Below are 13,111 nucleotides of genomic sequence, written 5' to 3' on the forward strand. Positions count from 1 at the left end.
TACTTGGCACGCCTGATGTTGAACCACGAGCTGAGAACCACACAAGTTAGGAGTCAGAGCAGAGCTCTTCAGGACGTCAGTGTTGGCCCTGTCCCAGGTCTAGGGGATACTGCGGGAAGTGGCTGGACTGAGCCAAGTATCAGCTAGTAGTGGGTGCTCAAGGGTGGTGTAGAGGGGCACCGCCTCCCTGCCAGCGCTGTCCTGACACTTGGACCCCATCAGCTCGTTCCAGCAGACAACCACCCTGGGGAGGGGCCTGGCCATCTCCACTCCACAGAGAAGCCTCCAGGAATCTGATTAACTAAGGCTGAGCCAGCAGAGACCACATTCAGTGTCTAAATTCCTCCCCTTGTCAGGAAAGGGAAAGTTGTGCAGAAGCCTGGACAGTGGACGGCCACGGGCACTTCCCACCCATGGCAGCAGGAGGGCAAGAGCTCAGAGAGGCTGGGCTCATCCCGCCAGTGGAGTGGGGACTGCCAGATAAAAGACGAGGCCTTTCCTGGGCAGTGAGTGAGTCCTGGGAGCCCAGGGGCTCTGCCTCCAGACCTTGCACCTGCCCCCAGCCGCTTTCACCTGCAGATTTCACAGCCTTTCCTGATTCTTGTTTGACTCGGTCATTTCTGTTGGTGATTCCAAAATAGTGACTTTCTAATTCCGTCATTATTTCTACTTTTATTAGCCAGCATTCTTCTGTAAAAAAGAACTTTCCTCAACGCTGAGTTGAACTATGCAATTCCTCCTAAAAAGGGAGGATGAATGCAGCATCTTTTCCCATTTATTTTTGGGTTTGTTTATTTATTTATTTTTAGAGACAGGGTCTTGCTGTGTTGCCCAGGCTGGTCTCAAACTCCTGGGCTCAGGTGATCCTTCCACCTCAGCCTTCCAAAGTGCTGGGATTACAGGCATGAGCCACCATGCCCAGCCTTCCATCCTTCCATCCTTTCCTTTTTTTTTTTTTTTTTTTGAGACGGAGTCTCACTCTGTTGCCCAGGCTGGAGTGCAGTAGCACAATCTTGGCTCACTGCAGCCTCCACCTCCCGGGTTCAAGCGATTCTCCTGCCTCAGCCTCCACAGTAACTGGGATTACAGTTGCCCGCCATCAAGCCTGGTTAATTTTTGTATTTTTAGTAGAGACAGGGTTTTGCCATGTTGGCCAGGCTCGTCCTGAACTCCTGACCTCAGGCAATCCACCCACCTCAGCCTCCCAAAGTGCTGGGATTACAGGCGTGAGCCACCACACCAGGCGCCATCCTTTCCTTTTAACGACCAGTTTCCAACTTAAAGAACAAAGGCCTCTGTCTTCCCCTTCTCGGTACCCAGCACTTGGCCGGCCAGCCTTCCTCCCTCCATTCCTCTCTTCCTTTCTATAAAAACTTCCTTGTTAAATAAAACAAGGGGGGCTGCTCCTCCAGCCCCTGGATTGGATGTACTTTCCTGATTTAAAGAAGTCCTTGGCCACTCGTGACCCCGACTTGAACTGTGGTGTCCCCCAAAGTCTCTTTCTTTCCGCCCAGGAGTGTTCACTTGCTGGGCGGGAAGGAGAAATTGGGGTGTGACCCACTCAGCACAGACCCACGCCCTAGTCATAAAGCCGCACCACTTCCCCTGCAAATCCAGCCGTTCACTGCCCCGGCCGCTGGGCTGCTTTGAAGGGGGATGAGGCATGGGGGCTGCTGAACCCACAACTGTTATTGGCAGCCACTGGCTGGGGTTGAGAGAAGTCAGGCTGGCTGCGGCCGTTGACCCTCGGAAGGACCACTGTCATAAGATGTGAGACCAGTTAGGGGCAGCTCAAATGAGGAAAGAGGCTGGCCAGGGCTTCCCTCAGCTGGGACTGAGCAGTGAAGGGCCTGGTTCCCCATCCTGCCTGCACTCCTGGGCCTGGGTCTTCTCAGCAGATGGGGGCGAATGCAATGCCTCTTGCGAGAGTGATCAGGAGAGGCAGAGGCCTCTGAGTGCTGGCGGAGGGGCGTCCACCCGTGGGACATGCTCCATGCTCTTCTGTCACGCCTGCCTCACAAGCTGAGCATGAGGAAGACCAGGCTGTGAGGTGACGCGTCCCCTCCCACCCTTCCCCACAGGTGTGAATGACAGAGGTGGTGCCATCCAGCGCGCTCAGCGAGGTCAGCCTGCGCCTCCTCTGCCACGATGACATAGACACTGTGAAGCACCTGTGTGGCGACTGGTTCCCCATCGAGTAAGTGGAGCGGATTGCAGGGTTGGGGAGAGCCCATGAGCCTCAGGTGCAGAAGCTGGGCGGCAGGGTTGGGGGCCTCTTGGGTCCTTAGGACCATGCTGCAAAGGTGGGAATGGCCTGGAGGGGCCACAGGGGTCCCAGGTTACCCAGCTCATCTAGGGACCCCTGCTCCTGGACTCTTTCCACCTCTCAGGGTGTGCAGAGTTCCCCAGAAGGGCTCTGTGAGAAATTTCAGTTACAGAGCTATCAGGTGTGGTGCTGTTTATAATTCAGAAAATTTAGAAGCCACTCAAGTATCTTAACAGCAAGGAGTTGGTTACATGCATTAGAGTAATTAGAGTATGTGCATATAAAAGTGTTCATATAAAAGTGCAATATTATTCACCCGGGAAAAAAAAAATGTCAAAGAGTTATATTTTTTGATAGAGAAATCTTTTTGACAAGATATTAAAGGAGCCTGTAATCCCAGCACTTTGGGAGGCCAAGGAGGGCGGATCACCTGAGGTCAGGAGTTCAAGACCAGCCTGACCAACGTGGAGAAACCATTTTGTATACTAAAAATACAAAATTAGCCGGGTGTGGTGGTGCGTGTCTGTAATCCCAGCTACTTGGGAGACTGAGGCAGGAGAATCGCTTGAACCCAGGAGGCGGAGGTTGTGGTGAGCCGAGATTACGCCATTGCACTCCAGCCTGGGCAACAAGAGCGATACTCCATTTCAAAAAAAAAAAAAGATATTAAAGGAAAAAAGGCAGTCTAGAAAACAGTATGTACCATGATCCTATTTTTATTTGAAAACATGTACAAGATAAAATTTTATAATGATAGGTATGAAATGAGCGGGGGTGAAAAAAATTTTACAAGGGGGTATGTACCATTTAACAGTGTTTCAGTATTTGAGGTGGGTAGATTAATATTAGGCCCTATGATTGTTTCTTCTTGTCTGTCTTGTCTACAATATATGCACATACAGCTTTTCTGATGAAAAAAGTTGACACAAACTTTGAAAATGGAAAATGGAAAATAAACAAGATCTTGCCAGCCACCAGCATTTCCTTGAGTGTTCACCTCAGACTGACTGAACCTCATGCTCTTGGCAGGGCGGTGGCAGGGACCCCTGTGCATCTCTGTGGAAGTGGGAACTGTCACAGTCCAGGTGATGTGGGCTGGCGGTGGCAACATGAGTTAAAAAATTGTTCTTGGCTGGGTGCAGTGGCTCATGCCTATAATCCCAGCAGTTTGGGAGGCCGAGGCAGGCCTGAGGTCAGGAGTTCGAGACCAGCCTGGCCAACATGGTGAAACCTCATCTCTATTAAAAATACAAAAATTGGGCCGGGCGCAGTGGCTCATGCCTGTAATCCCAGCACTTTGGGAGGCCGAGGCAGGTGGATCATGAGGTCAGGAGTTCAAGACCAGCCTGTCCAAGGTGGTGAAATGCCGTCTCTACTAAAAATACAAAAAAATTATCTGGGCATGGTGCAGGCACCTGTAATCCCAGCTACTCGGGAGGCAGAGGCAGGAGAATCGCTTGAACCCAGGTGGCAGAAGTTGTAGTGAGCCAAGATTGGCACTGCACCCCAACCTGAACGACAGTGAGACTCTGTCTCAAAAAAAAAAAAAAAATTGGCATGGTGGCGCGCACCTGTAATCCCAGCTACTCAGGAGGCTGAGGCAGGAGAATCACTTGAACCCACGAGGCAGAGGTTGCAGTGAGCTGAGATCACAACACTGAACTCCAGCCTGGGTGACAGAGTGAGACTCCATCTCAAAATAAAAATAAAAATAAAAACGTGTTCTTCAGCCCAGCAGTTTCACTGCTGGAAACGAATCTAGAGAAATAAAAGCTGCAGTGAGTGCATAGATCAGACTCTGCCCAGGGCTGCCTGAGAGCCAGTGGAGCTATGCTGGACCGTGGGCCTTGGCCATGTGAGCCACCCAGCCTGCCTGTCTCTCCTGCAGCCCTCGTGGGCCTAAGGTCTCACGTTCCCAAGACTGTGACATGAACCGGGCTGTGAGGCAGCAAAACTAAACCTACACACCCGTGAAACTTCACGTGCCTCTGCCCTCCTGACCTTGTCTCTCTGGGGCTGGGGCTGGATTCGCCTGTTAATGACCATGTCCTGGGCCTTTATGCCCACTGTTCTTTTTTCCCTGCTCTGCTCAGAGGGGTCTTGGCCTCACATTCCCCTTAAGGGCGGGTTCCTCCCTGTCCGGGGAGGCATTGTAAACCCAAACGCCTGTCAGCTATGAACCCAGCTCTTCCTCACTCCCCTAGTCTTCAGTGTCCAGAAGTCTCACAGATTCTTGTAGGCACTCATCCAGTGTCCAAGGGTGTCAAGGGCCCTGAAATCTTCACTCATCTCTTGGAGGAACAGGGCCCTGCTGGTGACTCTCCATAAGTTGCTTCCATGGAGACAATTTCATGTTGGATAAAATTATTTTTCCCGGGCCAGGCGCGGTGGCTCACACCTGTAATCCCAGTACTTTGGGAGGCCAAGACGGGCGGATCACATGAGGTCGGGAGTTTGAGACCAGCCTGACCAACATGGAGAAACCCCATCTCTACTTAAAAAAAAATACAGAATTAGCCGGGCGTGGTGGACATACCTGTAATCCCAGCTACTCGGGAGACTGAAGCAGGAGAATCGCTTGAACCCAGGAGGCAAGGGTTGCAGTGAGCCAAGATCACGCCATTGCACTCCAGCCTGGGCAACAAGAGCAAAACTCTGTCTCAAAAACAAAAACAAAAAATTTCCCATCAGAGATCCCCAGTCCTGTCTAGACCACTGCTTTAAGAAGGTGGCTGTGACAGTTAGGTAGAGACTAAGTGATGGGCAAACTCCTCGTCAGCCTTAGAGCAGCAGGCAGAAGTGGCCCAGAGCTCCCTGTGGTTCTGATGTCTAGAGCACGACCATAGTTGGACTTGACCTGTGGCAGGTTCACCTGAGTATGTTCTGTTTCTCAGGTACCCAGACTCATGGTATCGTGATATCACATCCAACAAGAAGTTCTTTTCCCTTGCTGCAACCTACAGAGGTGCCATTGTGGGGATGATAGTAGCTGAAATTAAGAACAGGACCAAAATACATAAAGAGGTACGTACGTGTGGGCGGCGATGACTTGGCAGACACTGTCACTGGACGGGCCAAGGGGGCTTGCGATGGAATCATGCTGCCTGCTCCACAGCCATCGTCCAAGGAGCCTGTGACCCAAGGAATCCAAGTGGCCAATGACACTTGTCCCCGGCTGGTGCGTGTGTGTGCATGTGTGTGTGTGCGTGTGCGTGTGTGTGTGTGATTTCGTGGTGCGTGGGCCTCCAGTCGTGCCCAGCAGCAGGCTTCATAACCACTGTCGTTCTGAAGCAGGAATGAGCACAGATGATGCATTGAGAATCTGCAGTTATAACGTGCTGTGAAAATATCCCTGATTTGTGTTGGCGGCAGTGTCATAGAAACCGCTAAGATTGTGTGTTGAAGGAAATGCTAGTTACAGTTAGAGGTCAGGGAAAGTACAGAGATAATTTTTTTTCCTCTAACTTCACAGAGCCCTTTAAGATCTAAGAACCCTTTGGGCATCCGTGGACCCACCTCAGTCCCACTTCAGGCTAGCAAACCCCACTCTGAATGTAAACAGTAAGACCATGGCCACATTGTTCCAAATGGTTGACTGTAGTCAAGATTCTGCGTGATAATGTTGGTCATCCCAGCATCTGAGGTAATGTTTACCACCTGAGGATTTAGCCAAGGAGGGGAAAACCCACCAACAACTGGCAGATGGTTCAATTTGTTTGGCTTGAGGTTATTTCTTTAAAAGTTACGAGAAGGGGCCGGGCGCAGTGGCTCATGCCTGTAATCCCAACACTTCGGGAGGCCGAGGCGGGCAGATCACCTGAGGTCAGGAGTTCGAGACCAGCCTGGCCTACATGGTGAAACCCCATTTCTACTAAAAATACAAAAATTAGCCGGGCATGGTGGCAGGCGCCTGTAATCCCAGCTATTTGGGAGGCTGAGGCAGGAGAATAGCTTGAACCCAGGAAGCAGAGGTTGCAGTGAGCTGAGATCGCACCATTGCACTCCAGCCTGAGGGACAAAAGCAAGACTTTGTCTAAAAAAAAAAAAAAGAGAAGGGCTGGGCACGGTGGCTCACACCTATAACCCCAGCATTTTGGGAGGCCCAGGTGGGCAGATCACGAGGTCAGGAGTTTGAGACCAGCCTGGCCAACATGGTGAAACCTTGTGTCTACTAAAAGTAAAAATAAAAATAAATTAGCCAGGCATGATGGCGCATGCCTTTAATCCCAGCTACTCAGGAGGCTGAGGCACAAGAATCACTTGAACCCAGGAGGCAGGGGAGGTTGCAGTGAGCGGAGATTGCACTATTGCACTCCAGCCTGGGTGTCAGAGTGACACGTTGTCTCTAAATAAGTAAATAAAAGTGCAAGAAGGCATGTCTCTCCCTTTAAGGACCTGAATCCACTGGCATCTACCCTGTTTTGCCTGTGGTCATACTCTGTCTGGCACAGCTTTTTTCTCCTGAGTCACTTTTTCTGTCCTAGCTTCTTCCTGAGCTTTTTTCTTTGATTTTTAAGAGCTAAGATGTAGCAGAAAGCAAGTGTCAACATTCTTTTCTCTCCTTTTTTTTTTTACTGAAATGGAGTCTCACTGTCACCCAGGGTGGAATGCAGTGATGCGATCCTGATCCCGGCTCACTGCAACCTCCGCCTCTCAAGTAGCTAGGATTTTAGACATGCACCACCACACCCAGCTAATTTTTGTATTTTTAGTGGAGATGGGGTTTCACCATGTTGGCCATGCTGATCTGGAACCCCTGGCCTCAAGTGATCCGCCTGCCTCAGCGGAGTGCCAGGATTACAGGTGTGAGCCACCGTGCCCAGCCTGATCTCTCTTCTTGATGGGACACACGGTCCCACCTTCCCCCCATGACTCATTCCCCTGAACCCCCTCCCCCTCCGGGTGGCTTTCCTGAGTGCCCCTGGTGACTGTGCACCTGCCCCCAGGTGGCGGCTGGGTCTCTTCCTCCTCTTGAATGTGTTTGTGTTCCCTCGAGGCCAACATGGGGACCCTTTGGCTCGTGTTCCCGGCTCTCAGTAGAGGGCCCTCTGGCCTGCACGCTGGCACTCATTCGTCTCGCCCCTTCCTCTCAGGCTTAGTGAGTTCAAGGTCAGGGCAAAGTAGACCCTGTTAAGAGATGTCAGCTGGGGAACAGACACCCTTCCTGCAGGCCTGGAGTAACGAGTGATAAGGACGCCTTCCTCCCTGGACTGACATGTCCGGTTGAACTGTGGCTTGAAGAGGGCTGGGAGAGAGGGAGCCTGGACAGGCTGACCCCAGCCCAGCACGTGGGAGCAGAAAGGACTTCTTGTTCTTTATGAGTTGGAAGATGATGAGAGAGAGCCTCATGCTGATCAGATTCATGACTCCCACCTGGAATTCCATCTCTAGAACCAAGAGATGGTGGGTGGCTTCACACAGGTGTGGCGGCGTCCTCTGCCTGTGGGGGCAGCAGGAGTTGGATGGCCGCCCAAGTCTCCCTCCTCCAAGACCACCTGGGGCAGGGTGCGATTCTTTAACTGAACCTCTAAATCTTTGTATTCGTCTACTGTCCTGCATCCAGGCGTACCAGGTGACATGCGTGCATTCCCATGAGGCCCGCGTGGTGACATGCGTGCATTCCCATAAGGCCCGCGCGGTGCTGTGTAGTTGTTCCCTTCATACCATAACTTTACCTTGTGCTGGCATCAGAGCCTCATGCCCGTCCTTGGCTAGTCCTCCCACACACCCCCAAGAGAAGCTCCCTTTGTGTGTGTTCTTCTTTTAGTCGTTTTTCACCAGAAGGGCGTAAACGCTCTCATTTCCTTGGGGAGTGGGGGCCCCCCTCCAGTACCTCTTGATTCTGCCCCTCCCAGTCAGTGTCCCTCTGGCTGTCGTGGTGGGGAGTCGGTGTGGAGCCCGCCTGGGCCGTGCTGTGCAGTGAGCTGTGCACCAGAAGTGTAAGCCTGACTTTCTCTCTGACTCTTCCTCTAGGATGGAGATATTCTAGCGTCCAACTTCTCTGTTGACACACAAGTTGCGTACATCCTGAGTCTGGGCGTCGTGAAAGAGTTCAGGAAGCATGGCATAGGTAAGAGCAGCTGGGCCCATGACTTGGCGCCCATCGCCCCCCCTTGCCCCATCCCACCCCCATCCCATCTGCACCCAGTTGCTTCCCTGGCCCCAACAACTCTGGCTCGTGAATATGCTCATGAACATCCCTCAGTCTCATCTTCCATCCTCATTCCCGTCTTGGGCCAGACCTTCATCATCCCTCCCCTGCCAGCACACCCACCACCTTCAGCCATCCTCTTTCCACATGCCCCCAGGCCTTTCTGCCGCAGCCTCGCTCAGCCCCCAGGATGAAGCTGAGGAAACCGGCACCTCTCACTCCTGCTGCCGCCACACACACAACTCAGGTGTATTCACTGCTCACGATTCAGAGTAGAAAGCGTGAACACGCACGAGGAAGCAGCACTCACTGTTTCTCCGATGTCCCGTCCCGCTCGGCCACACGGCCAGTGAGCGGCAGAGTCTTAATTTTAAGCCCAGGCCCATCTAGTCCATGTTTTCCTGGGCTCATATTTACCCTGTTTGTTGTCTGAAAGGGAGTCTCCATGCGGTCCCAGCCCATGGGAGGGTGCTACCAGGCCACCTCTGCAGTCCCTCCCAGCGGTCTGTAGCTACCAGGCTCCATCTGGCCATGAGATTTTAGGGACTTTGACAGTGGTGGTGAAGAAAGGCTGGTCTCTGATACGGTGGGCCGAGACATCTCTGAGAGACTCGTGCAAAGCCCCTATCCTAGCCCAGTCATCCTTCCTTCCTAACTGCCCCGCCTGCATTACCTTTACTTCTTCTCCCCAAGGTTCCCTCTTACTTGAAAGTTTAAAGGATCACATATCAACCACCGCCCAGGACCACTGCAAAGCCATTTACCTGCATGTCCTCACCACCAACAACACAGCAATAAACTTCTACGAAAACAGAGACTTCAAGCAGCACCACTATCTCCCCTATTACTACTCCATCCGAGGGGTCCTCAAAGATGGCTTCACCTATGTCCTCTACATCAACGGCGGCCACCCTCCCTGGACGATTTTATATCCTTAACTTCTGGGGGAGAGGGACTGTGGCTTCCTGTCCATAAGGTGGCAGAGCCAGTGAGCAAGTTGGAGCTGTGATCCCCCTCAGATGATGTTCAGGTGGCCAAGCTTATGGACGCTTCTCTCCCTCACCTGATCGTGTTGTGGGTAAACCTGACGCACATTTAGGTAAATCGAGTTGCACATATTACCATGTTGCCTAGGCTGGTCTCGAACTCCTGAGCTCAAATGGTCCGCCTGCCGCAGCCTCCCAAATTGCTGGGATTATAGGCATGAGCCCCACACCTAGCTGGAGAGCCTCCTGCTCCATTTGCACTGGGGATCAGCAGTGCACAAAACAGACAGGATCCCCTGTCCTCCCAGAGCCTGTGCTAGCAGAGGGGAAACAAGTGCGGTGAGAAGAGATTTTTACTTTTTTTGAATACTTGGGTTCAAACCTTCCTTATGGGATGCATGACGCGAAGTTGTGCCCTTCCCTGCTTCCTCCTCCTCAACTCTCCCTGGCCCCTGACGGGTGGGAGGGAAGCCAGGAAACTTCATAATAGTCACAGAATGTGGCCCGAAAAATGCTGTGCGTGTGTGTGTGTGTGTGTTTTCAAATTCATGAGTCTAGGATTTATTCATTACATAGAATAATAAGCAGGAAAGAGAGGGGTGACCCCAGACTCCACAGGCCTAGCTTATGTGAAGACGGGCATCCAGGGAGTCAGCACTGTTGACCCTCTCCTTGTCGTAAGGACAGGGCTCTGTCCCTCTTGCTGCTCCAAGGGTTGAGAATCTAGGGAGAACCAGAAGCACCTGTCTTCTCCCAGGCCCCTTCCCCACCCCCTGTACATCCCTGGGTGTGGTGTCCACATGCCTGCGGCCTCACTCAGAAGGCCCTTCTGTCCCCAGACCCCACCCTCTGTTATTTAGCACAGCAGAGGCCCCTTCGTCTCATGAGCCTTTCCAGCTCTGCAGAGGCTTAGCGGGCTCTCAGCCTCCCGAGCCTGGCTTGCCGTCTGCACACAGTCCCACAGGCCACTGCGTGGGCCCCTGATGACTGTGCCCTGGTGAGCGTGGTCAGGGCAAGTCGGAATCTTCCTTAACAGAGCTCCACGGACTACATCCAGCACCTGGGCTCTGCACTAGCCAGCCTGAGCCCCTGCTCCATTCCGCACAGAGTCTACCGCCAGGCCCACAGCCTGCTCTGCAGCTTCCTGCCATGGTCGGGCATCTCTTCCAAGAGTGGCATCGAGTACAGCCGGACCATGTGATGTCGGCTGGGCAGCCGCCACCAGGCCCCACCCTTCGGCCCCCCACAGAGCCCGCCTTCCTGTCCATCTGACCCCTGCTATCTTCTGCAAGGAGCTGCCAGCCATCTACCGGGCTCGTCGGCCTGCCCCAGCTGCAGGCCCGGTGCTACACGGGCTCGGGAACAGAACATCGTGGGCACGCGCAGAGCATGCCCATCCGTGGCAGGTACGCCACAGCAGACAGGAGGGTATGGGAGCTTGGTGCCTCCAGCCACAAAAGCTGAAGGCCCTGGATGGGCACAGAGAACGGCAGAGCTGGAAGGGGCCATGGGGACGGCAGAGTCCACCACCTTGTGCACCAGCACAGTCCAGAGGTTTGGTGACTTGTGCCAAGCTCACACAGCAGGCTCCACGGCCACTGGGCTGTGCACCCGACTTTGGATCCATCAGTGCCTTTATTTGTGTGGGGACCGAGAGGCGTCTAGTGGCTGCAGGCAGACACCATGGCCTGGAGAAGGGCTCATGGTCCTGGAGCACCCAAGCCCAGCTGTGTGGCCCATAGGCGGGGTGTGGGGTGGGCAGAGCGTCTCCGCCAGGCCTTTACCCTGCCCTGCTCTTCTCTTTCCCACAGGCTCTTCAGCTCCCCTTCCTGCTTCTGGAAACCTCTGCCTCTGCCCGCTGCCCTGGCCCTGCCTCCCTGTGCATGCACCGTCCCCAGGGCTGACCCAGTGTGGCTGCATTCACTGGGAAGGGGCTGCCCTCACTGGGCCTCTCCCACTCCGCTGCCTGTTCTTGCAGCTCCTTCCTGGAAAGCTGGAGGGGACTTTCTCCTGCAAGGGAGGAACGCAAGTATTATGGACACACTTGACCGTAAAGGCACAGGAGCCTCGGAACAAGGGGGCGCAATAAAGGGAATGGCCCGTCCCCCTCCAGAACCAGCCCAAAGAAGCCTGGAGGGGGGTGAGGAGTGGCCCCCACTCCTCCGTGAGGGCCTGATGAGGAGTGGGCAGCCTGGGGGAGGCTTTCCTCGCAAGCACAGAGCTCTGAGGTTCAGCCCCCCGGCACAGGCGGTCACACATTGGGACGGTTCCTACCCTTCAGTACCTTCCATGCAGTTACCAGTGCCCTGGGAGGTCACACTGCCCATCAGACCATGGCATGCTCCATTCAGCTGACCTGCTGAGGACAGGCATCGCCGAGACTCTTTGGGTCCTCCCCACCCTCCCTCATGCTGCCACAAGCCGCTGCTCCGAGGCCTGGCCACATGCAGACAGGAGGAAGCTGAGCTCGACATTAGGCCTCAAGGCTGCCATGTGTTTCGTAGGGCCTGTCCTTGTGGGCAGGGGGCAGTCGTGTGCCTTGTGGGCCCTCAGCCTCTGAGGGCAGAGAGGCTGTCAGTGCCGCAGGTGCATCACACACTTCTAGCATCCTCTCCACCCTGCATTCCAAATGCTGCTTGCTGCCTGCCCTGCCCTCCGATGCAGGGGTGGGGTGGGGGGCGGAGTCCCGCCCAGCATAGCTGCAGTATCACAAAGCCATGGCAGAGGGTCCTAGCGGCGCCACCCTGCCCCAGCCTGAGGAGGAGGGAGAGGGAGGAACAACCCTGGGCAGACGGGGCCTCAGGGACCTGTGTCCTTCCTCCTCCAGAGCTACCCAGCCGTGGGCTCTCAGGGTGCTGGGGCAGCCCCAGGTCCCCTCTTGACCTCAGCTGGGGCCAGGGGCCCTCAGAATGAAGGCAGGCCCCAGGCAGGAACAGCATCCCCCTCCTTGACGGTGCTGGCGGGAGGGCCGCGCCATGCTGACTGCCTGAACCTCTGCTGACCTGACGGTGCTGGCGGGAGGGCCGCGCCATGCTGACTGCCTGAACCTCTGCTGACCTGACGGTGCTGGCGGGAGGGCCGTGCCATGCTGACTGCCTGAATCTCTGCTGAGGCTGCCTGCCTGCCGGGCCCAGCTCAGCGCCCTCTCCACTGCGAATCAGCGGCGATCATGTGATTTCTATTTCTGCCCCACAGGGTAAGGGATGAGTCTTCTGGAAGGCTCTGCCATGGACATTTGTCCTCAGGCTCAGAGGCCCCACCCTGCCCCGCGCCTCCCCCTAATCACTGCAGTGTCCAGCCCAGTGATGAACAGATTGTAGCATTCTGTCTCATTACGAGCAAATAAATAGACTTTCATTGGAGTTCGTCACATCCTGTTTCCCGCACCTGCCTGGCTGCAACTCGGTCCTCACCCTATAGCTGAAGTTGGCCTGGAGCTGCTTGTCACTGGCAAGGCCCCAGGATGGCTTCCAGATAAAGGGGCCAATGGTTTTGTGTGATTAACCCTGCCAAAGAATGAGAACCTTTGGCCGGGCACGTTGGTTCACGCCTGTAATTCCAGCACTTTGGGAGGCCGAAGTGGGCAGATCATGAGGTCAGGAGATCGAGACCAGCCTGGCCAACATGGTGAAACCTTGTCTCTACTAAAATACAAAAATTAACCGGGCGTGGTAGTATGCACCTGTAGCCCCACCTACTCGGGAGCCT

General features: G+C 54.3%; 1 protein-coding gene across 12 annotated transcripts in view; it reads left to right on the forward strand.

Annotated features, from left to right (window-relative positions):
* NAA60 (N-alpha-acetyltransferase 60, NatF catalytic subunit) overlaps positions 1 to 12,765 on the forward strand; it is a 42,765-nt gene extending 30,000 nt beyond the window's left edge. For 8 of the 12 annotated variants that reach the window (XM_054455732.2, XM_054455731.2, XM_054455734.2 and 5 more), the window contains 5 exons: positions 2,082 to 2,197; positions 5,161 to 5,290; positions 8,240 to 8,336; positions 9,111 to 9,345; positions 10,448 to 12,765. In XM_054455732.2, the coding sequence (XP_054311707.1) occupies positions 2,088 to 2,197; positions 5,161 to 5,290; positions 8,240 to 8,336; positions 9,111 to 9,345; positions 10,448 to 10,604 (729 nt within the window). In that variant the 5' untranslated portion in view covers positions 2,082 to 2,087 and the 3' untranslated portion in view covers positions 10,605 to 12,765. Of the gene's footprint in view, positions 1 to 2,081; positions 2,198 to 5,160; positions 5,291 to 5,738; positions 5,910 to 8,239; positions 8,337 to 9,110; positions 9,743 to 10,439 lie in introns of those variants that run through there. The other 4 variants (XR_010124456.1, XR_010124457.1, XM_063655113.1 and 1 more) reach the window with 3 other exon arrangements.
* Positions 12,766 to 13,111: the final 346 nt, after the last annotated feature.

Source organism: Pongo pygmaeus, chromosome 18 (genome assembly GCF_028885625.2).
Source record: "Pongo pygmaeus isolate AG05252 chromosome 18, NHGRI_mPonPyg2-v2.0_pri, whole genome shotgun sequence".
Classification (NCBI taxonomy): Eukaryota; Metazoa; Chordata; class Mammalia; order Primates; family Hominidae; genus Pongo; species Pongo pygmaeus.